This window comes from Salmo salar, chromosome 15, assembly GCF_965601325.2.
Source record: "Salmo salar chromosome 15, fSalSal1, whole genome shotgun sequence".
NCBI lineage: Eukaryota > Metazoa > Chordata > Actinopteri > Salmoniformes > Salmonidae > Salmo > Salmo salar.
The window spans coordinates 76,475,719-76,500,089 of NC_138305.1; the positions used below are offsets into that span (position 1 = coordinate 76,475,719).

A 24,371-nucleotide genomic window follows, 5' to 3' on the forward strand; every position below is an offset into this window, starting at 1 on the left:
AATACCATATGCCAGTTCAGAGCATTGAACGCTCCAGCACACATTACTGCCCATTGTTTTGGATCATCATCTCAGTTAAATATGGCTAATGCTAAATTATGATACAATGGAGCTTCAATGCCACGCAATTACCACAATGCCGCGCAATTAGCAGTTAGCAGTTAGCCTATCTACTCTAGAAGAGGACATATTTTACATTTTTTTATTTTGCCTTTATTTAACCAAGTAGGCCAGTTGAGTACAAGTTCTCATTTACAACTGCGACCTGGCCAAGATAAAGCAAAGCAGTGCGACACAAACAACAACACAAAGTTACACATGGAGTAAACAAACGTACAGTCAATAACATAATAGAGAAAGTCTATATACAGTGTGTGCAAATGGCGTGAGGAGGTAAGGCAATAAATAGGCCAAAGTAGCGAAGTAATTACAATTTAGCAAATTAAGTGATAGATGTGCAGATGATGATGTGTAAGTAGAAATACTGGTGTGCAAAAGAACAAAAAAGTTAATAAAAACAATATGGGGATGAGGTAGGTAGATTGGATGGGCTATTAACAGATGGGCTGTGTACAGCTGCAGTGATCCGTAAGCTGCTCAGATAGCTGATGCTTAAAGTTAGTGAGGGAGATATAAGTCTCCAACTTCAGCGATTTTTGCAATTCATTCCAGTCATTGGCAGCAGAGAACTGGAAGGAAAGGTGGCCAAAGGTGCTGTTGGCTTTGGGGATGACCAGTGAGCTGAGATACGGCGGAGCTTTACCGAGCAAAGACTTATAGATGCCCTGGAGCCAGTGGGTCTGGCGACGAATATGTAGCGAGGGCCAGCCGCGGAGAGCATACAGGTCGCAGTGGTGGGTGGAGTGTTACAGATACCAATGGTGAACCTCAGAACACCACCTCATCCTCACATGAAGACAAATCCAAATCCAGACGTTTTAATCCTGTCTGGTATTCCCATGTCACTCTAGGGAAGAAATAATATGTCTATCATTCTAAAAGGAGCGTCCCAACCCGTAACCCCCCCGCCCGCCCCACAAATATCCATACAAGCGTGGAGGCTCTTCTGTCAACAGGCAGGAGAAGAATGCCCGAACCCCCGGCCTTTGAGCACAACCAGGAGTCCCTGTGTATACTGAGGTTTTTGTGGCCGATTTTCCAGACTCAAGGGTAACACTAAAGCATGTAAAAGAGAGAGACAGCTGCAGTCAAATAAGCTCTTTGAAGAACTACATCAAACGGGCAAATCATCTCCCAGCTATTGGGCGGACTGCAGCGGTACAGGGAGGACGTGGTGGCGAGGGGCGATGCTTTGTGGTTGGTCTGCTGCGTGTGTCTGTGGTAGTGTGGCCGAGTGGATGTGCTGGGGGGGGGTTCTCCATTGTCTCTACCTCCCTCTGTCTGTCTCCATCACTTGCTCTCTCTCTCTCGCTCTCTCATCTTTCTCTCTTTGTCTAGCTCCTCTCCTGCTAGGGGTTATACGGACACATTATATATATATATATATATGTTAAAGGATAATACATTAGAGGATTCTGCCCAATCCCCCTCTCCTTCCCCCACAACAACTATCACCACCACCACGACAGGGAAACCTGTTCTACCACACACCCCTGGGCCGCGTGCCGCCAAGCAGAGCCGTCACCACTACACTGCGCTGGCTGACAGCTCCCCAATCCTAATGAAGCGTTAATAAACCCAGTTCAAAACACTGTATCACAGGGAGAAGAAAGGCAGACACACACAGAAAGGCCCGCAAAGACTGCCTGCCTCCCTGCCTGGGAGATAACTCCCACCCTCCTTTCTTTGTTGGCCATCCTCTCCTCTCTGCCTGTTTTGTACTATATATTCTCTGTTCAGTTTTTTTTGTAGTGCAGGGTTGTGTTCTCCTCCTGCTCCCCACTACTACTACCATGTCTTCTTCTTCAACTAAAGTGAATGTTTCAGCATTGTGGTAGTCTTTTCCTTTACTACCTGTATTCCTCTTGTTATTATCCCAAGCCTAACCTTGCTGCTGTCTACCACTTCAGTACCGCCTTGTGGCTCAGGGAGAGACGCTAATTGGCAGTGAGGAGCATTCTAATTTAGAAGGTAGCTCGGTGACTTTTCATCTTCCTACTTCTCCGGCATTTCAAATGATAATAATGCGAAAAATGCAGGCAGGAGGTCCCTGAAGTTGTTTTCTGACGCGTTCTGCTTGTTACACCGGTCACATTCACCCAGGCAATTTGCCTCCTTGTCTGAGTCTGAGAGGAAAGCTTATCTGTGCTAACGCCGCCGCAGTGGCGAAGTGCGACGCTCCGAAACTGGACGGATCCGTTAGCATTCAAATCAAGTCGACCCCCTCTGTTCTTTCGTGCTCTTCCGTCCATGCCTGTCAAGGTGCCTGCTACAGCGAAGGAGAAAAACCCTCAGACTATTATTATTGAATGGGTCCGAGAAGCAACGAGGAGAATTCTGTTCACTGTCACAAAGAAAACAGAGGCACTCTGGGAAGTGGCAAGGACGAGCCGTTGGCTGCAGGCTGAAGGCGGTGGCTTAAGGCGTATTATTTCATGGTGGCCCATAAACCCGGGTGACAATGGGCTTCCATTGCTAGGCAAACCATGTCCTCCTACTGTGTTTTCATCCTCCATGGTGTCACCTAACAAACAATGGTACATCAAAGACAGTGTGGTCCTGTGGGTTCTGTGAGGATATATTGAATATGGACGAAGGGGAAGCAAACCAATGTCGGCATAAATCAACTACAGTTGGTAGTGGTGTCGATTGGTTTCATGGTTGAAGGATTTCAAATGGCTTAGTATCCGTTTCAGTCACAGAGGTGTGTCAATGCCTCAGTTGAATTTGTATTGATAATCTATACATGAAATACTAAATAAAGTCTTCCTTCATTGGTAGAGCATGGTGATTCCCAGGGCCACCCGTACATAAAAACGTATGCTCGCATGACAGTTAGTCACTGTGGATAAAAGCGTCTGCTAAATGGCATATATTATTATTATTACTTACACTGACCTTTTGGTTTGCTGTACATCTTCTTTTTGTTAGTCAAATCGTTAGTCATTTTATGACCCATGTTTTTAGCTCGTAATAATTTGGCTGGTCTTTCTGAGGTTAGAGCAATACCGAGATGGATTTTTATGTGGGAGTGTAATGATGCACTGTTCTGGGCCTGCATCTCCAGTAGAAGACCTTTACTCATCTTTTGCGTGATATTCACTGTCACCAGTTGTCCAGCTCCGTTTGCAGTACTGCATTGAAATCAAACTGAAACAAAGACACATTCGTTAGTGACACCACTCCGCCGTGTCTTGAAACGTTTTGAAGACGAAAGCGGCAGAAGAGAAATGTGTCAAGATGTGCGAATGAGCGAGAGATATGTGTGAGGCTCTGATCCGACGACACACAAAAGCACTTCTCTTCGCCAGCCTATCCTAGCCTGACGACTCACACTAAATTCTACTGCTGCTCTGTTGTTCACTACATACGTTAGTCTGAGACTGCCATCAATGAAGTATTTTGTGTGAGGAGGGGCACTAGGGGCGTAGTATAAAACAAAGTCATCAGTGATTGGATCGTCTCTAACCAATTGGAGTATCAAAGCCAATGGCGAATTTTCAACCCGCCGCTTTACCCACTTGTGTCCTGGCTCCGGCCCAACCCAATCAGACGTTTCCGAATGTGTTCGGATTCAGTGAAGGATCGGGGAGGTACTGAGATCCAGACTCAGTGTGGAGACTAAACTAACATCCGTCGGCGTGGCGTAGCGTTTGGCCGGAGCAAGGAGTCTGGGTAGCTCGATCCTAGACTCTCATTAAGGTGACGCGCGTGCTACCTACCTAGTTATGTACCCCCAAGATCAACCTAAAGAAATGGAGCAGTCTTCTGAGACAAACATGGTCTGAAATACAGGAATAAGACTTTATATTTTGGCGATAGGGGAGATAAAACAAAGAGTATGCTGAAGGATTGTTGGATTAATATACCATAGCACCCGTCCTGAAATGAAATTCATAGACAAAGCGTCGTAACACAAGGTGGATATTGGACACAGATAAACATTATTCCAAATGTGGCGGTGCATAGGAAATGAGAGACTCAGAGCTTGTCGGAGGAACCCCGCTCCTCCGGGGTCTTGCGCTCTGGGAGTGTTTGTTATAATGCCCGCTATAAATATGTATTGGGGGAGTGGAAAAAATAACGCTGATTGTAATCTGATGACGCTCCGTCGTCGAGATTATAAAATACCAAAATATCTCAGTCACAGACGCTAAATTAGAAGTTCCTCCCACTCATATCGACAGAATAAGCCACTCCGGAGTGGCAGGGCTGTTTAATAAGGGGTTGGAAACAAAGTTCTCTAGAGGGAAAATGTCTCTCTAGTTTTCAGAAAGGTAAATATTCAGGGGGTCCACTCAGCTGCCAGTAGAAGAGCATGCTGAAGCATAGCAATTGAGATTGTATTGTGAATGCAAAGCATCCTTCTATTGGCCCTTCAGAAAATTAATGCAACTTGTTTGTACAGCCAGCCAGCTGTGACCGCCCGTGAATCCTTAGTCAGGGCTGTCAAGAGGTTCTTCAGTCTAGAGTTACACATCCACGGCACTTTTTCCATTTGCACTCGAATAGGTTGACACTCTGATGTAAAAAGGTGGCATGTGGCAATTTTGTACTTAAACTGCTATGGAATTTGCTTTCATTGTTGTGTTACTCATGGTAGAAACTCTAGCTTCCTGGCCTTCTTTAATGCACCAGTTGGATCAGTTGGATCTTCAACCAACGTTTCAGTCAATAATTGACCATCAGGTTTCACATGATGTAGGCTAGTCGTGACAGTAAAGTCAAGTGTTCCTGTATAACCCATACACAATCCTGCAATACACACACAAACCCTAAAATACCTCTGTCTTCTCCCTCCCTGCAGCCCTGAAGGATCCATGCAGCGAGGTGATCTGCAGCTACGGCAGCACCTGCATCCAGTCATCGGACGGCCTGTCGGCCAAGTGCATGTGCCCGCTGAGCTGCGACGGCAAGCCTGAGCAGGTGATGTGTGGCAGCGATGGCCAGGACTACCGCAACGAGTGTGAGCTCCACAAGCAGGCCTGCCATACCAAGAAGAACATCCGCCTTCAGCGCCAGGGATCCTGCAGTGAGTCTCCTCATATACTTTTCCTCTACCCTTTCTCTTTCTCTCTCTTTTTTTCTTTCTTTTTTTCTTTCTTTCTCTCTCTCCTCTCTCTCTCACTCTGGGGTTTCACTGTCTTCTTTCTCTCTGACATCGTGTTACTGGTTTTCTCAATCTGTGCAGTTTTTTCTTCATGCTAACTCTTCCTGTGGTGTGGATTATTCACTGTTGACCAACAAAGCCAATTGTTTTTTAGAGCTGGCCAGTTCAAGATGGTTGTTTTGTCTGCGTTTTCTCCTGAGGACTTTTGACTATGAGGTAAGGGAGAAAGGGAAAGAGCCAGACAGAGTGTGCCAGACAAAATAGCCTCCCAAAAGTGATGGGAGCCTGAGAGGCTACAAAAGGGAAGGGAGATGAATGCTCAGGCCCCGAGAGGATGGCTGTAATATATCTAACCCGGTAAGACCAGGCTCCATGTCGCCATACTCCCCGGGGGGGAGGCTGGGTTCTCAGGAGAGCTGGCCCGGCAGACCCTAAATCTTCCTGAGTGATTCTGTCCAAGCCTTTGCTGTCTCAACTGGACCTAAGCAGGATCGGTCCTGGTCGGTCTCTAGATGGGAGACCAGATGCTGCTGGAAGTGGTGTTGGAGGTCCATTAGGGGGCACACTTCCCTCTGGTCTAAGGAGATCCCAATGCCGCAGGGCAGTGAAGGGGACATTGCCTTCCATTGGTTGCCGTCTTTCGTAAAGGACGTTAAAAAGGGTGTCCTGACTCTCTGTGGTCACCATAGATCCCATGGCACTTATTGTAAGAGTAGGGGTGTTAACCCTGGTGTCTTGAATAAATTCCCAATCTGGCTCTCATACCATCAGGTCACCTAATCATCCCCAGCTTCCAATTGGCTCATTCATCCCCTCTCCTCCCCCTGTAACTCTTCCCCAGGTCATTCCTGTAAAAGAGAATATGTTCTCAGTCATCTTAGCTGGTAATATAAGGGTCAATAAATAAATCAAATATACAGCTGGAGCTAGGCTACCCAGAGCCTTTGCTGTCTGTCTGTATGTCTGATACCTCATCGGTGGGGCTCGACTGCGGAGGGCACGACTCCGGGAAGCCGTTTTGGTGTCTTAATGGGAGGTAATGTTTTTTGCAAGGGGGATAATGGCTGGGCTTGTGTGGTATCATTGCGTTACTGGCTTCGGGCGCTTTTTGCAGTACGATAAAACCCCTGAATTGGTTGCAGTCCCATGTTTTATATCCTCCTGTGTGAGCGATTCCATAGTGCTAATATACACAATCCCTGACCTTGGCGATGGCGTTGCTGGCGTTGGCCCTGTTGTTGTCTCGCCTGCCCAGCCCGTCAAAGCCAAGCTACCATTGTCCCTTCTATGTGTTCCTGTTGTCGCCGTTTGTTTTCCGAGCCAGGGCCTTGGAAACCATTTCTCCCTCTTTTTTTCTCCCTTCCTCTCCCTGACCCTTTCTTCTCTACAAATTTGGTCTCATCCTCCTCGCTGGTGTTTCGAATGACTCGCTCGCAGCCTGGCAGTATTTTAATGCAACGCAGCGGTACATAAATCTTCTGTGTCCCCTCGCTCTGAAGAAGAGAAGTGGAATGAGATGGGACGAAGCTGCAGCAGCTAGCGGCTCCTATTTCAATAAGCTTCTCCCCAGTTCATTTATGATTACAGCTGATATGGCCACCAGCGCCAGCCGTCAGCCTGACTTCCCCCAGAGAGGAGTGCAACGAGGCCCAATCAAAAATAAACTTTCTCCATCTATTTGGAGCCTGTCGTCCTCTCAGATCCATGGCCTTCCCAGCTTTCCACTCAACCTCTCCAGGGCAACCTGTGTTGATAGCAGGGCTATCTCTGGTATATCCCCGGTGATGGATAACCGTGTCCTACCACTAACCTCTTTCTCTCTCATTCTCTTTCTCTCTCTTTCTCTCTCTCTCTCTCTCTCTCTCGATCTCTCTCCCCCGATCTCTCTCCCCTGTCCATAGACCCATGTAAAGGCCTCGAGAACAACCTGAACGTTGCATGCCGGGTGGAGCCGCGCACCCACCAGCGTCTGAATATCCCCCGCCCGGAGTCCTGCCCAGCCGTTAATGAGCCACTGTGTGCCAGCGACGGGCAGATGTATGAGAGCGAGTGCCATATGAAGCGGACGGGCATGCAGAAGGGCATTGAACTCAAGCAGATCCACCCGGGCCGCTGCAAGAAACAAGGTGAGTCGGCACATTCACACACACACACACACACACACACACACACACACACACACACACACACACACACACACACACACACACACACACACACACACACACACACACACACACACACACACACACACACACACACACACACCACTGCCTTGACGGATAGATAACTAACCATGTTCTGTCAGGGCTCTGTTGTTACATGCGTGATACCAGACGGTTGGCAAAGGGTTATCTGGGCTATTAAAACAGAGGTCTTAGGCCACACCAAGTCTGCACTGCCAGGTTTACTGCAGATGACAAATGTTCCTGTTGCGTGAAAGGGGCTTCAATAGGCCACCACCTCCACTGCATCTGTAGCTTTTCCCCTCTCACCTCATCTTCACACATCTGAGACTCCCCATAGAGTTAATGAAAGAGGCTCATGGTGTGATGCACTCTATTACAGACTCCCCTTCTGCCCTTATAGTTTGTGGTCAAGCTTGAGTAGAGATATAGGCTGCTAGTACGCGACTACATCGGGGACTTGAATGTCTCAGGAGGAGCGTTAGTACTGTGTATGAGTTAGTCTGGATCGAGTTAAAAGGAACCCATTCTCTGTCTGCCTTTTACTGAGGTAAAATGGACGGGCGTGGTAATGACGTTTTTGTTTTTGGAAGGTTTTGATATGGAGAGAATATTTGCATTTGAAATGCAGATCCATGAAATCAGGTTCTTTATTGCGTTTAGGCAAGAACGGTGGTTTGTCTTGTAACATGACATACGTACAATACATCCCTCTAATGTTCGACACCCAGATAAGGCAGCGCCGTAATTAAGTTTCAGTGTAGCGTGACCGCTTTACGAGAAAGAGAGGAATGGCTCCAATTTGAATTACTGTACAAATTTGATCCCCTGATCGGGAACGAAGTACATTTGAAAGCTCTGAATGGGTCTTGACCTCCCGGAGAGAACGTTTTGTAGACGATTGCCTCGATTTGTCGGCTGATTTGCTGCGTTAGCCTTATTTTCAGTCACATGTCAAGTCACATTTGATTTAAAAAAAAACATTATCACAACATTACAACACACTTTACAGAGGAACATTACGAATTCTAAACAAGAGCAAGAAACAAGAAGAACTAAAATGTCCCTCGTCTGTTTTGCAGAGGAGTGCAGGGAGGAGTGCAAGTTCAACGGTGTGTGCCAGGTGGAGCGTCTGGGCATGCGCTGCTCCTGCGAGCCCATTCAGTGCGACGGCACCTACAAGCCGCTGTGCGGCAAGGACGGCCACACCTACATCAACGACTGCGAGCGCCGGCGGGCTGAGTGCCAGGCCAAGGCCCATATTCCCGTCAAGCAGCAAGGCCCGTGTGGTGAGTCGGGACCCCTAGGAAGAGGAAGGGGGAGTAGCCTCTCTCTCCCTCTAGTTGACTCCTCCTCTCACAGTTTTTGAAACATTCCTCCTGTCCTGTGTAAGTACTGTGTGTGTGTTGGTTCTCTGTCTATCTCTTGATTTGTCAGTAGTCTGTGGTGGGAGGGGAAAAAGCTAACAGACAGGAATTTTACCGTGACCACCACTTTTCCCTTCACCCCCATCTACCTCATCCCCGTCACGCTCCGCCATCACATGTGACACATGAAACACAACGGCCTTCATGTTTCATTCATGTCCTCCTACCCTCTGGTAGTGCCAGTCTTCCACTTCAATGGGTCTACCTCTCTCTCTCTCTCTCTCTCTCTCTCTCTCTCTCTCTCTCTCTCTCTCTCTCTCTCTCTCTCTCTATACACAACACACTCAATGTTTTGTCGCTCGCCTGTCTTTGTCTCTGTCTCTTTTTTTGTCTGTGGCTTCCTTTTTAAACAGGTATTCTTTCTGTTTCAGTGCGTCTCAGTCTGTCTGTCTTTGTCCGTGTGACGTCTGCCGCTGTTCGGGACACAGCACTCGCTGCAGCACAACCTTTGACCCCTCTGGTGGACACTTGGGAGGGGTCAGACTCTCCTCCAATTGGACTAAACATGGGGGTGGTGGGATGGTTGTCTTGTCTTCCTCCCCTGTCTCTTTCTTTCTCTTTCTCTCTCTCTCTTGAACTAGCTACAGTATCTCTCTGAAACGGAGTAGTATGTTCTCTCCCAACACTCCAAGCTGTTGCTCTTGTCTCTCCTCCTCTGTGCACCCTCCATGCAGCCCTACTGTGTTTGCGGGGGGAAGAAAGCGTCCATCCGTGAGGTTTGGGAGCTCTTCTTCCCAGCGCTGTGTTTTGTCTTGTCTTGTGTCAACCCCTTTCCCATTGCCCAACCCCCTTATCCCTCAACCCTAAATCTATATTGGTACACTTCTACCCCAGCATGGCAGACTGCATGTGGACTCTCCTAACCCCTGCCCAATGCGCCATCCATCCCTTGCCACCTGGGCACTGACATTAATCTAAGGCAGTGTTTCTTAATCCTGGTCCTGGGGACCAGTTTAGGTTTTTGCCCTAGCATTACACACCTGATCCCACTAATCAACTCTTCATCAAACCTTTGATGAGTGGAATCAGGTGTTTAGCGTTAAGGCAAAAACTAAAACGTGTAGATTTAGAGTTAGTGCAGCAGTGGGCAAACATACCCCTGCCAAGGCCATCCGGCGTGGGTGCATGTTTTTGCTCCAGCCAAGCAGTAACGCATACGATTCAGCACATCAAAGCATCGATCGAAGACTACGATTAGTCGATTTTGTAGAGTTGGGTGTGTTCCTGTTTGGCCGGAGTAAAATCCTGCGGACGCGATGGCCGTTGCGGAGTATAGATAGCCTAGCCCCGATGAAGAGTGTCTGTCCTCGATAGACAAGCTAAACCACAGGCGTTCTGTAGCAACGTTCCTCTGGTTCTTCTTAGACAGATATCTCTATCTCGTCTCACTCGGGTTGCTTATCTGAATACTAAGTTGTATTCGTCTCGGCTAGGTGACGTCGGAAGCATCACTCCACAGTATCACGGTGCAACTCATTAGCATTGTTTTCTAGTCTCTTCCCCCGTCTTTTTGCCACGCATAAATTAACAAGCGAAATGTCCGGGTGCTTATGTGTTTTTTTTGTTGTTTTTCATTATTTTCGACAAAGTAAACTGTCACAGTCCTTTTCGGCGGGTTTTAGCCGGTGGCAAGTTACAGTGTTTTTTAATGCATTTCTATTGACATTTGCATATTTAGCCAAACAGCTCACTCAACTATTTAATTAAACATCAAAAGGAGAGGAGCAAGGTGCCCACCGAGGCTGTTGGTTTAGTGTGGGTGACGACGGGACTGTGTTCCTACCTTTGGACACCTGCACACGGTTTGATGTTTAATTACTGTGTTTCTTCGTCTTCTCCTCTCTATCTCTCTATCTCTCCTTCCGCCCTCTCTTGCTTCCTCCTCTTCTCCTAATTCATATGTCTTTCTTCCTCTGTGTGTCTGGATGGCCGGGTGTGGATTAGATAGAGAGCCCAGCACTGCTAGTCTCCTTTCTGCTAGACTTAAGGAGTCACTGCCCTGACAAGGTCCACTGGCAGGTGCGTGTGTGTGCGCGAGTGAGGCTTTGGGTGTGTGTACATGTGTGTGTATATTTGGTTGAGTGTGTGCAAGCTTGTGTGCATTGATTTTGTTTGGTTGTGTGTGCCAAGCTGTTTGTATGTGACGGTGTGTGTGTGTCTGTGTGTTTAGATGGCCTCTCTGTCACGACGTGGTCAATAGCACGAGCGGAGCACCAGTTCCTGTGACAGTGGCAGCCGTTGTTTCTCACTGTACTTTCATCCTAACAACAACACTACACAAAGAACGTGGTTGTGGCATGCTAACTGGGCCAACCTTGCTAACTGCAATGGCACATCTCAAACACACCAGCATATTAGAGTGACCAAAAGCAGAGGTACGCACACACCCACCCACACACACACACGCACCCTTCAAACTACTGAAGAAGAGAGGGACCCTGCTGTCTTTTACCATTCTATAGTCCTCCTATCCCGCTGCTGTCCTGGCATTCCTGCTGTGTGCAGAGTCTTCTCCATGCACCCCCATAAGCTTAAGTGGTTCAGTCCTTCATCGTGTGCCGCCTGGCATTAGCCAGCCTTTTGTCACTTCCCGATGGCTCTTAGAGCTTCAACCAAGAGGTGGATAGGGAGTGAAAGACTGGGATGATGGGGTGTCATGGCTGTCACTACCCCCACCACCCTCCAGATGCACACACACACACACACCACACACACACACACACACACACACACACACACACACACACACACACACACACACACACACACACACACACACACACACACACACACACATTTGGTGAGAAACAGGGCTAGTTTATAGATCAATCATGCCACAAGCCATCAGGAGGGCTGAAAATCTCCAGATATGAGCCTGTAAATCTCAGTCACCTGCGGTGAGTGTGGTGACAACCACCCTAATGTGACTGTCATCTGCCATTTCACTCTCCATGTCCCTAAAGGGCCACTTGTCCCCTATGGGGGGGGACACAGACTAGCCTAATCATACAGACACCAGTGTCGGCCATGCTGAGAAAGACGATGCTGCCCTATTTGATTAATAACCTATATGGTCTTATATTGACCATCAGCCACAATCGAGTTCCACAGGAATGTGTTCGAGGTCAGTCTCTCATGAGATGGTCACTTTATAGGGGGCTAAAAGGGGCTAAAAGGAAATAGAGGTGGATTGCGAGAGGCCAATTCTTAGCATTACTAGGATGCTCAGCTGAAAACGAAGTCAAAGTGGTTTAAGATGCCTCTCGTTTGACCCTGAGAGCTGGAAGGAAGCTTTCACTCCTGTGAGACATGGACATATAAAATGGTACAGCGGTTCACAGACAGACAGACATACAGGCCGGCAGACACACTCTCACACACACACACACACACACACACACACACACACACACACACACACACACACACACACACACACACACACACACAGTGAAGTACTTAGATAGTTAGATAAATGGAATGAATGCCATTTAAGAGCGGTGCGAGATTGTGTGTGTGTGTGCATATGTGTGTGTGCATATGTGTGTGTGTGCATATGTGTGTGTGTGTGTGTGTGTGTGTGTGTGTGCACACGTTCACACACGCAGTTTCCCCCTGGAGGTTAACAGAAAATCACTCAGCCGGAGAGACATTGTCATTGACAAAGAGCCTCTGCAAAAGAGGAGAAATTGGGGTGAAAAAAAACTGAAACGTGCGCCTTAGGTGACAAGTCTCTCCGGTGAATATTTATAATTTGCATGTTTATTTGATTAGCATCTCTGCTGCTGTGCGACGACACAAGTCACTGGCTTTGATTATACTCATAAACAATAATAGGCCGAGTACCCATTGAACCCAGAGAGGACCTCCAGTGATGTTTGGTAATGAATCTAATTAATGGACTTGCTCTGGGAGTTACAGTGCATTCAGAATGTATTCACGCCCCTTGACCTTTTCTACATTTTGTTGTGTTACAAAGTTAGATTAAAATTAATTGAATTGTCATGTTTTGTCAACCGTCCACACAAAATACTCTGTCGTCAAAATGGCAAAAAAATTGCGAACTTTTGGTATTTTATTCATTAAAATTAACACTAATATATCTTGATTAGATAAGTAATCAACCCCCTGAGTCAATACATGTTTGAATCACCTTTGGCAGCGATTACAGCTGTGAGTCTTTCTGGGTAATTCTCTAAGAGCTTTAAACACCTGGAGTGTGCAGCATTTGCCCATTATTGTTTTCAAAATGATTCAAGTTCTGTGAAATTGGTTGTTGACAAGGAAACCATTTTCAGGTCTTGCCATAGATTTTCAAGCAGATTTAAGTCAAAACTGTAACTCGGCCACTCAGGAATATTCACTGTCTTCTTGGTAAGCAACTCCAGTATAGATTTGGCCTTGTGTTTTAGGTTATTGTCCTGCTGAAATGTGAATTCATCTACTTGTGTCTATTGGAAAGCAGACTGAACCAGGTTTTCCTCTAGGATTATGCCTATGCTTAGCTCTATTCCGTTTTCTTTTTTATCCCGAAAAACAAAGTCCTTAACAATTACAAGCATACCCATAACATGATGAAAATATGAAGAGTGGTACTCATTTTATTGCCCCAAACATAACACTTTGTGTTCAGGACAAAAAGCGTATTGCTTTGCCACATTTTTTGCTATATTACTTTAGTGCCTTGTTGCAAACAGGATGTATGTTTTGGAATATTTGTATTCTGTACAGTCTTCCTTAGCAACTTATTTTGTGAGTTGTTAAGCAAATGCTTACTCCTAAAGTTATGTAGGCTTGCCATAACAAAGGAGTTGAATACTTATTGACTCAAGACATTTCTGCTTTTCATTTTTAATGAATTTGTAAAAATGTAGAAAAGCATAATTCCACTTTGACACTATTGGGTATAGTGTTTTGTAGGCCAGAGACATGAAATCTACATTTAAATCATTTTGAATTCAGGCTGTAACACAACAAAATGTGGAAAAATTCAAGGGGTGTGAATACATTCTGAAGGCACTGTAGGTTGGTGGTAAGGATTATAGCGGCCCATAGCGATTGTGTGTGGTCGTGGTGTGTGATTGTGTGTGGTGGTGGTGTGTGATTGTGTGTGGTGGTGGTGTGTGATTGTGTGTGGTGGTGGTGTGTGATTGTGTGTGTGTGTCGGTGGTGGCAGAGTCGCTGCAGTCACCAGGCCTTATGGGTACAGCAGGTTCTTCCTATGGCGAACCACCCCTTACCCCATCTGTTGCACCCCTCCTTGCTTCCTCCCCCTCTTCCTCTCCTACAGTGTATGTGTTGTGTGCTGCTGGTCAGTGTACCCGGACCAGGCCCACCATGCCAATGATGCCCATCTGCTGTTTGGTGGCCTGCCTTTAATTTTCCTCTCCTCACCCTCTTCTTCCCTCTGTTCTCTGTAAGTATACACATGTCATGCGATGGAGGAGCTCATCTTTGTTCCCTCGCTGTTGTCTTTCTCTGCCCCACCCCCCACCCACTCTCTCCCTCTGTTTGCTGTATTTCACTTCATCTGTGTTCCCTGTGTCGTCTGATAGAAGAGAAATAAGTGTGTTTGGGGTTTTAAATGTCAAGTGGAGGACTGTCCCCTTGCAGCCATTACTCTGTGATAAGTGCTCTGAAGCAGGGAAACAGCTCGCGGGCCTTCGTTTTACCATATGCTAATATTGAGACTTTTCTCTCCCGTTCCTGGCACCTATTTTAATATGTTCCATAAAAGTTTTCACTGCTAGCGAGACATAGGGGGGTGGCAGGCACTCCCCCTGCTGCACCGACAAAACTGGGTTAGGGTGCACAGCGACATGTGCCGCTGTCTCTGCTTCCCATTGGCTGTTTCTACGCAGGCGCGGCGCCGGCAGCCACTTCTCCCTCACCGAATTGGCTACCTAGAGCGCAGGGATGAGTTTTCTTAGATTCTTATAGTGACATTGGGAGTAATCCAGAATTGGAGCAGGGAAGATTCCAATCTACATATGCATGAGTAGGGAGAAGCTCTACCGCATAAAATAATCTCCCTGCATTTGCATCCATATGTACAGGCTTAAACTGCAAACATTACCCACGCAAACACGGCTATGAATATGACACTCCATCTCTCCAGGCTTATATACAGACCGCCTGCCGAGTGTGTTCAGCTCAACAAGGCTTTGACTGAGGTAATACTCAGGTCAACTCTTGAGAAATCCCATATTTGCTTGTCAGATAAGGCCTCTAAATCTTGACTAATGTGGCAGTTTAGTGAGAGACAGGGAAGAGGCGACGTCTCTCTTGGGAGGGGGAAGACGGGTAGCGGAACGTTTGTCAGTGAGGGTCGTTCCGCCTCTTGGTGGGGGAGACAGGTAGCAGAACTTTGGTCTGTGGCGGTTATGTTTTTCTTAGCCTTCCCGCAGTAGCATTGCAGCACCCCAGCAGCCCACTTCATCTGACAGGGACTTCTAATCTCCCTGGTCTTAAAGGGCATTTCCGCCACTTTTCAACTTCATTCATCATCTCCAGCACCAACCAGTGTCTGTATGTGAAAACAGGGCATTACTATGATCTGTGGTCAAAACGATAAAAAGAAAAGTCATTAAAAAAGGCTTCTCTGTGACATCACAGGGTAGGATGAAAAGCTAAAGACTATGATTTTCAAAACCTGCAACAGGTTTCTAGCCCAAAGGAGGGTATTTTCTTGCTCCCCATGTCACTGCGGATATCATAGTGTTTGAAAATCACTGTTTTTAAAATGTTTTAACTTTTTCTGATGTTTTAACTTTATATTTCTTTCCACAAAACTTGGAATGTGCTTTTTTCACATACACTGAGTGTACAAAACATTATGAACACCTGCTCTTTCCATGACACAGACTAACCAGGTGAATCCAGGTGAAGGCTATGATCCCATATTGATGTCACTTGTTAAATCCACTTCAATCAGTGTAGATGAAGGGGAGGAGACAGATTAAAGAAGGATTTTTAAGCCTTGAGACAATTGAGACATGGATTGTGTACGTGTGCCATTCGGAGGGTGAATGGGCAAGACAAAATATTTACTGTAAGTGCCTTTGAACGGGGTATGGTAGTAGGTACCAGGCGCACCGGGTTGAGTGTGTCAAGAACTGCAACGCTGCTGGGTTTTTCACACTCAACAGTTTTCCGTGTGTATCAAGAATGGTCCACCACCCAAAGGACATCCAGCCAACTTGACACAACTGTGGGAAGCATTGGAGTCAACACGGGCTAGCATCCCTGTGGAACGCTTTCGACACCTTGTAGAGTCCATGCCGACGACGAATTGAGGCTGTTCTGAGGGCAAATGGGTTTGCAACTCAATATTAGGAAGGTGAACCTAATGTTTTGTACACTAAGCATACAGAATGTTGACACTGGTATTGTGCTAGAGATAATACAAATTAGGTTGAAAAGTGGTGGAGTTGCCCTTTAAGCTCGGAGCTCGCCACTATAAAATATCAGACTGATTAAAAACAAGAGGGAGGGAGGGAGGGAGGGAGGGAGGGAAGGAAGGAAGGAAGGAAGGAAGGAAGGAAGGAAGGAAGGAAGGAAGGAAGGAAGGAAGGAAGGAAGGAAGGAAGGAAGGAAGGAAGGAAGGAAGGAAGGAAGGAAGGAAGGAAGGAAGGAAGGAAGGAAGGAAGGAAGGAAGGAGCCTGGCCTAGGCTGATGGGAGAAGGGCAGAAAGAGGTGGCAGCATTCAGACTCCCAAGTCGTCATGTCTGGGACAGAAACATTGTCCTTTCTTAGAGAAGCCTCTAGGGACTGGTATGAGATGTCTACTCCTAAACAGTTTCTTGACTGCAGCTAGAAGAAGAATTATTGAACAGAGGAGAGTTATTCATCTCCTCACTCACACATCCCTCGCCAACACACCTTTTTCTGTCTCTCACGTCTTTGATGACGCTTGCGGCATTCTGGATCCCACACACACACACACACACACAAACACACAAACAGTGAGTCACTATCGTCTCGTCTCTTTCGTCTGATAAACAGAGGGGGCATTTGTTGTGTGTGTGTATGAGTCTGACTGCCTCAGCCTGGGACCCAGTATCTATCCCTCTACTCAGGCATATGTCTGTCTGTCTGTCTGTCTGTCTGTCTGTCTGTCTGTCTGTCTGTCTGTCTGTCTGTCTGTCTGTTGTGGCAGCTCCAGTCCTTGAACAGCACAGCCACTGCTACCATCTCTACCCAGGCCTCTGGGATGATAGGCTGCTGTTTCAAAGTCTCCCTCACTGCCTTTGAGGGAGAAAATACGCTTTTACTTCCCTGAGATTCTTTTTTCAGACTGAGAGAATATGCAAGCCTTCTCAATTACCAAAGTCGGGTATAAGGGCTGCTGGAGGTTTCTCAAAGTCTCTCATCGTATGCTCACTCTCTCTCTCCATGCTAAGATTATTTCAGAGAACTTGGGGAGTTTCGCCACCCCCCCTTCTCTTTTTTGATTGAATAAATCTGGGAGAAAAACATTGCCTCCAGAAGGAGTGGGGGAATGAGAATGTTTGGGATTATTTCTCATTCCTTATTTTGGGGGGTAGAAACAAAGGAAACAAGGGACTGAAGGTTATCGGAGGCTGCAGTTGCATTTTAGGGAGCTGGGCCTTGGGAAATGGGTCGTGAACCATTCTCAAGGCCACGAGTGTGTGTGTGGTGATCACCCTTTGTATCCAGCGCTACACACACACACACACACACACACGGTGTAGAAAAAAGATCAGTCAGAATAGCGTTTTTTTGTAAGCCTGTCTGAATTAGGCACAGTTCCACCACATATATATTTACATGCCAATTCGGAGCTCTTTCAAACTGCCGGCTTTCCCACAACACAGAAATCAAGAGCAACGTTCCCATTAGAAAAAGTGAGATCCTTGTCTCCTTGCTCATCCTTATTCAGGATCCGTAAAGATTTGTTCAATTACGTTCGCCGACGGGCACTAGATGTAGCCTGGCGATTGCTCCTCCTCCACACTAGTATCAGCTAGGGCCTTATCCCCTTGTTTCTTCTGCTGCTGTCTTTATGTAAAGCGGTGTAGAACACAGGTGAGGCTTTTTATAACGCCGAATCATCCTGTGGAGAGACACTATTGCAATGACGACGGCCTGACGGCCTAAACGTTTGTTCTGCGCTCGTTCAAATGAATAAATAATATGCATAAAATAACCTGACAGTGTTCCTTGCTGATTGCGGACCCTCTACACTACAGCCTAAACTACTACCCCCTAACACAGACGCCGTGGGGCGCCCGGAAAGCATGCAGCGTCCGTCTTGACACTTATGAATGTTTTCTCCACCACAGTCCTGTGATTTTAGACGCTATCTATCAGAACTGCTACATCAAGCCTCTTCCAGGGTTCTGAGATGACTTCACTCCTATCTGTTCCCCTCCTCTCTCACCCACAGTGGGAAATTACCTTCTGCTTATATGTTGATGATTTTACCCAGAGCTGAGATGAGGCTCAGGGGGGATTTTAACAGTATTAAAGGCACCCGTGCGTTCGGAAACTAAACGGCGGCAGCTTCTTAAACGGAGCGCCCGGCGTGATTCTAGTCTAATCCCATAATAATCAGGGTAATGACTGCGGCCTTGGTTGCCATGGGGAGAGGAGGAGACACAGGAGGGGTTGTAGGAGGGGGGTAGCCTGGGTTCAGCATTGTAACCCTATTCCCACACCATCTACCACCCGTGACATACCCGAGTTCCGCTCCGATCTTTTCCCCATCTACAATCTCTCTCGCTGGGAAGCCAGAGATAAAATGCGTCCTCACATTCACTTGCATTTGAATCTATCTCCCAAACGGCAGACACGACGCGTTTAGCGCCACTGCGCAATACCCCCACGCTCCAGGCATGCCAATGAGCCTCCTTCGCATGGCTTCGCCGCCCCCTGCATAATTCTTCTGCCCGCTTGGCTTGACGAGGCTGCACTGTACACCACAGTCTTCCGAGGCCTTGGGGATTCAACTGTCAATCTGTTCCACTCACCCACCCACCCCATCCCCAACTCAATCCACCCCCTTACAATACGGCTAACATACGCCTAACCTTGGCGACAATACTGATGAAGGATTGATCGGGGGGAATGAAGGAAAATAAATGATATGATGATGAAACACTATAATTCCGTGGCTCACATTGTCGTCTTTGCGCGTTTCTTTCTCGTTTCTGACCCACTTCTCTAACAAGGCCACCAATTTAATGAAGTTACAGTGTAGTGGGGCGGCCGGAGAACAGAGCTTCTCTGATGTTCTCCCACTGCCCAGGAGCTGGGCTTTGTGTATTATTAAGCAGACGCTGCTCTTTCTCTTTTCCTCTGTTTCTAGTTTCCCTTCCTCTCTCTTCTCGATCCACATTGCGAGAGCTCTCTTCATCATCTTTTTCTCTCTCCCTCTCTCTCTCTCTCTCTGAGGCTCTCGTGAGATGCAAATGGCTGCGTTTGAAGAACGGCATGCTGGGAAACATCAATTAATCAGCAGCTGTTTACTTCTCTATAAATCGAAAAATATGTTATCCTCTACCGTTCATCCCCAGTTTCCAATCGATTGACACAAGGTCAAGGTTTCTACTCATAGAACTTAGGGTGTGGGTCTCTGATACATGGTGGTCAGACACTGCTTATTGGGTCATACAGAGGGGCAGACACTGCTGATCTGCTCATACAGAGGCGTCAGACACTTATGGCCAATGAGATTACCAACAACAACAAAAATAGATTACCAGGAGGGAGTTGATTGATACAGGAAGTACTATGGATGAGAGTCAGGTACATGTTTTAGACTTGACCATAGTGCATCCACGTTGACCGGGCAACCCCCTTTTTGAAATCCTTCTGATCCTAATCAACCTCTACTCTCTTTTAACCTATCCCGAGTTCCCCACCCTGCCCTGCCTCTATGCCCCCAACCTTCAATACCCTAACCCTCAGTCCCCCCCCCCACACTCACCACCCTCAATACTTCTCCTTCTCCACTTCTCCCTCATCCCCCTTCAACACTAACCCTTGTCTCCTGTCTCAGATCTACACACTCCCAGCCCGTGCCTGGGGAAGGCCTGCGAGTTCGGGGCCGCGTGCGTGGTGAAGAACAACGAGCCCGTGTGCGAGTGCCATGGCGCCTGCCCCCAGACGCCCGACCTGGTGTGCGGCAGTGACGGCCACAGCTACGGCAGCCAGTGTGAGATGAAGGCCATGGGCTGCGCCCTGCAGAAGGAGATCCACATCCAGCACCGAGGACCCTGCGGTGAGTACCGGACTATACTGCATTATGAACTGGGTGGTTTGAGCCCTGAATGCTGATTGGATGACAGCTGTGGTATATCAGACCATATACCACGGGTATGACAAAACATTTATTTGTACTGTTCTAATTACGTTGGTAACCAGTTTATAATAGCAATAAGGCACCTCTAGGATTTGTGGTATATGGCCAATATACCACGGCTAAGGGCTGTATCCTGGCACTCTGCGTTGCGTTGTGCGAAAGAACAGCCCTTAGCCGTGATATATTGGCCATATATCACACCCCCTCGTGCCTTATCGCTTAAGTATACTATGTATGTATACTGTAATATATTATAATATAGTACCATCTAAGCCAGCAGTTTCCCTGACCATGTGACCTGAACAGGAAAACAGCAATAACTCCAGGCCCTAGGTTAGGAAACACTCCTAGTCTTTTTTTATAGTACGGATGACCTACAGTCATTTAACTTACCAAGAACAAATGGTATATTTTGTCTGCACTCGAGGACCCGGATAAACAATATTTCGGCTTCCACAGGCACCCATTTCATTGCCTGTTTTCTTTTTCTTCCCGAAGGTTAATCCACTTGAGGATGCCACTTAAATTAATATACGTTTAGGGTTAGGCAGTAGGGTTAGTGTGGTTAAGGTTAAGGTTTATTTATTTACCTTTATTTCAACAGGGAAGTCATATTGAGACTAAGTATAGAATAGATAGGCATAAATATAGACAATATACACATAAAATACAAACACATTCTTCGTTATGAAAATCAAAGCATCCAATCGAGACGTCTTTTGGAGATGATTAACAAATGTAGGAAATGAAAGGCCTATTTACCGAACACTGTAGACACCAGAGGAGTCTCCAAAGTGAACCAACCCTGTGAACGGGTTTGACAACTTGTCATTTTAAATCTTAACAGTGATGTTGGGTAAGTCTGAAGCTTATAGGGCTTTGTAAACAAAAAGAGTGTACTGATATGATCTACATGATTTTAAAGAGGTCCAGCCAACCTTTAGGTAAAGAGTGATGAGTAATAAAACTGTCTCCGGTGATAAAACGATGGGCGCTATAATAAACAGCATCCAGGGGTTTAAGAGTAGTGGAAGCTGCACTTTGATAAATAATATCACCATAATCAAGAACAGGTAGGAAGGTTGACTGTGCAATCTGCTTCCTGCTGACTAGAGAGAGGCAAGATCTGTTTCTGTCAAAAAAGCCCACTTTAAATCATAGCTTCTTAACAAACGCATTTGTATGCTTTTTAAACGTTAAATCATTGTCAATCCAAATACCAAGGTATTTTATTTATTTATTTTATTTATTTATTTCACCTTTATTTAACCATGTAGGCAAGTTGAGAACAAGTTCTCATTTACAATTGTGACCTGGCCAAGATAAAGCAAAGCAGTTTGACTCATACAACAACACAGAGTTACACATGGAGTAAAACAAACCTACAGTCAATAATATAGTAGAAAAATAAGTCTATATACAAAGTGAGCAAATGAGGTGAGATAAGGGAGGCAAAGGCAAAAAAGGCCATGGTGGTGAAGTAAATACAATATAGCAAGTAAAACACTGGAATGGTAGATTTGCAGTGGAAGAAAGTGCAAAGTAGAAATAGAAATAATAATATAAATAATTTGTATGCAGGGACTTGTTCGATTGCAGAACCATCAGATGAGTGAAGATGTAATCCATCTGGAACAGTCTAATGAGAACTTGAAAAAGGCTGTATTTAGTTTTTCTCGTATTAAGCACAAGTTTTTAAAATGTATTTTATTTATTTAAACTTTATTTATCTAGGCAAGTCAGTTAAGAACAAATCCTTATTGACAATGACGCCTACCCCGGCCAAACCCAGTAAGGGCTTCCTGTAAAGCTGCAAAATCGGACTGTAGGCTTGTCACAACCAGGGCAATTGCGTACATAATAGTATGATCCGCATATTGAATGAAATGTACACTTTTGAAACGAATGACCAACGATTGACGATTGACCAATAGCGGAACACCCTTATGGCCTTCAAGAAATTCTGTCTTAATGGGGCCAGAGTCTGAATTTATTTGTTGGGGCAAAGAGGAGGAAGTACAAGATTTGACCATTTTCCAGAATTTTGCCGTATTCCCCTTACAATCAGAAAGATTGATTACATAATAATCAGATTTAACCTTTCTGATTAGTTTGATACATTGATTCTTCAGTTGCCTAAAAGATTGCCAATCTGGGCCTAAGCCTGTGTTCCTGGCCTTGATCCAGGCAACATTTCTCTTACGAATGACTTGAAAATTCAGTAGTGAATCAGGCATTTGATCTACCTTTAACTCTGAGTTTTGAAGGGGGCATGATTATCTGCAATATTGTTTAAGACATTTACAAAAAAGCTTAAAGCTAAATCTATCAGGTTTCAGGTAAGACCCAAGTGCAGACTGTATTGAAGTAAAAATGTTTATTGTAACAACCGGGGCAGGTAAATGACAGGTCAAGGCAGGCAGGGGTCGATAATCCAGAGTAATGGGGCCAAGGTACAGGACGGCAGGCAGGCTCAGGGTCAAGGCAGGCAGGGGTCGATAATCCAGAGTAATGGGGCCAAGGTACAGGACGGCAGGCAGGCTCAGGGTCAAGGCAGGCAGAGGTCGGTAATCCAGAGTAATGGGGCCAAGGTACAGGACGGCAGGCAGGCTCAGGGTCAAGGCAGGCAGAGGTCGGTAATCCAGAGTAATGGGGCCAAGGTACAGGACGGCAGGCAGGCTCAGGGTCAAGGCAGGCAGAGGTCGGTAATCCAGAGTAATGGGGCCAAGGTACAGGACGGCATGCAGGCTCAGAGTCAGGACAGGCAAGGGTCAAAACCAGGAGGACGAGAAGAAGAGACTGGAGAAAAGCAGGAGCTGAGACAAAACGCTAGTTGACAGACAGAAACCACAGGTATAAATACACAGGGGATAATGGGGAAGATGGGCGACACCTGGAGGGGGTGAAACAGATCAGGGCGTGACAAAATCAGGTTCAAGGATTGCTGAGATACAATCAAGGTCACTAAAATAAAGATCATGTAAAAAAGGCTGTTCACTAAAGTCTTTAAAGTTCCTCTTAGGCTTAGATTTATGTATTCTCACATCTCTGACACAGACAACTCGGCAGTGGTCACTAAAATCCAGTGGGAAAACGCTGCTATCAACATATTTAAGCAATAAGGCCTGAGGGGGGTGTGGTATATGGCCAATATACCACGGCTAAGGGCTGTTCTTATGAAAACCACAACCCCCCCCAAGGTGCCTTATTTCTATTAGAAACTGGTTACAAACGCAATTAGAACAGTAAAAATACATGTTTTATCATACCCATGTTATACAGTCTGATATATTACAGCTTTCAGCCAATCAGCATTCAAACCACCCAGTTTATGATTACATTTTAGTCATTTAGCAGACGCTCTTATCCAAAGCGACTTATAGGAGCAATTAGAGTTCTGTGCCTTGCTTAAGGGCATATCGACAGACTTTTCATCTAGTCGGCTCGGGGATTCAAACCAGCAACCTTTCGCTTACTGGCCCAACGTTCTTAACCGCTAAGCTACCTGCCACCCCATTTATCTGGAGTATTCGTCAAAATAATATCAATCAAGGTTAAGTTTAGGTTTAAAATCAGATTTGATGACTTTGTGGGTCTCCTAGGTAGTGACCATTCTGCAGAGCTAAGTCCATTTGCTCCTGTGCCTTCCGTTCCGTGTCCTTTCCGTGCTCTTAGTCCTCAGCCACAGTTGACGCTTGGTCGTTTTAGTCAGAGTTTGAATGAGATTTTCTGCTACTGTAAATGTAGGCTACACCATATGCCTGTATCTGTATAACAAATAACATGTATGTATCATGTTTTCTGTAGACTAACTTAGCACAGAGCAGACATGAAGAAAGGAAAATAAATGTTGAAATTATCTCTCCACCTTTCTCTTCTCTCGTAGGCTACTTTGCACAGTTCCATATTGCCTGCTAACCTTTTGGTCCTAAATGGGTAACAGTTTATAGATGTGAAATAGATATACTGATCTAATAATGTAGAGTGATAGAGATGCCTGAAGTCATTTAGCTGCCATTATCCAAGATGATAATACCTTAAACAATGTTAGCCAGCTTTACTGTTAGCTGTTGCTACCACCAGCAGACAGCGAGAGATTTGCCTGGCTCAGCTTAGCACCTTTACACTAGCTCTCGGCTAGCTCTACCCCGTTGCAGGGTTTCTCAACTGGCGGGTGATTCTATTTGTCCCCCCCAAGTTTT

At 46.1% G+C, this 24,371-nt stretch overlaps 1 protein-coding gene across 3 annotated transcripts in view; it reads left to right on the forward strand.

Moving 5' to 3' along the window:
* Window positions 1-24,371, forward strand: part of LOC106572186 (agrin) — a 259,715-nt gene that overhangs the window by 168,680 nt on the left and 66,664 nt on the right. For all 3 annotated transcript variants that reach the window (XM_014146121.3, XM_014146125.3, XM_014146126.3), the window contains 4 exons: window positions 4,928-5,152; window positions 7,132-7,356; window positions 8,499-8,705; window positions 19,867-20,088. In XM_014146121.3, the coding sequence (XP_014001596.1) occupies window positions 4,928-5,152; window positions 7,132-7,356; window positions 8,499-8,705; window positions 19,867-20,088 (879 nt within the window). The remainder of the gene's footprint in view (window positions 1-4,927; window positions 5,153-7,131; window positions 7,357-8,498; window positions 8,706-19,866; window positions 20,089-24,371) is intronic.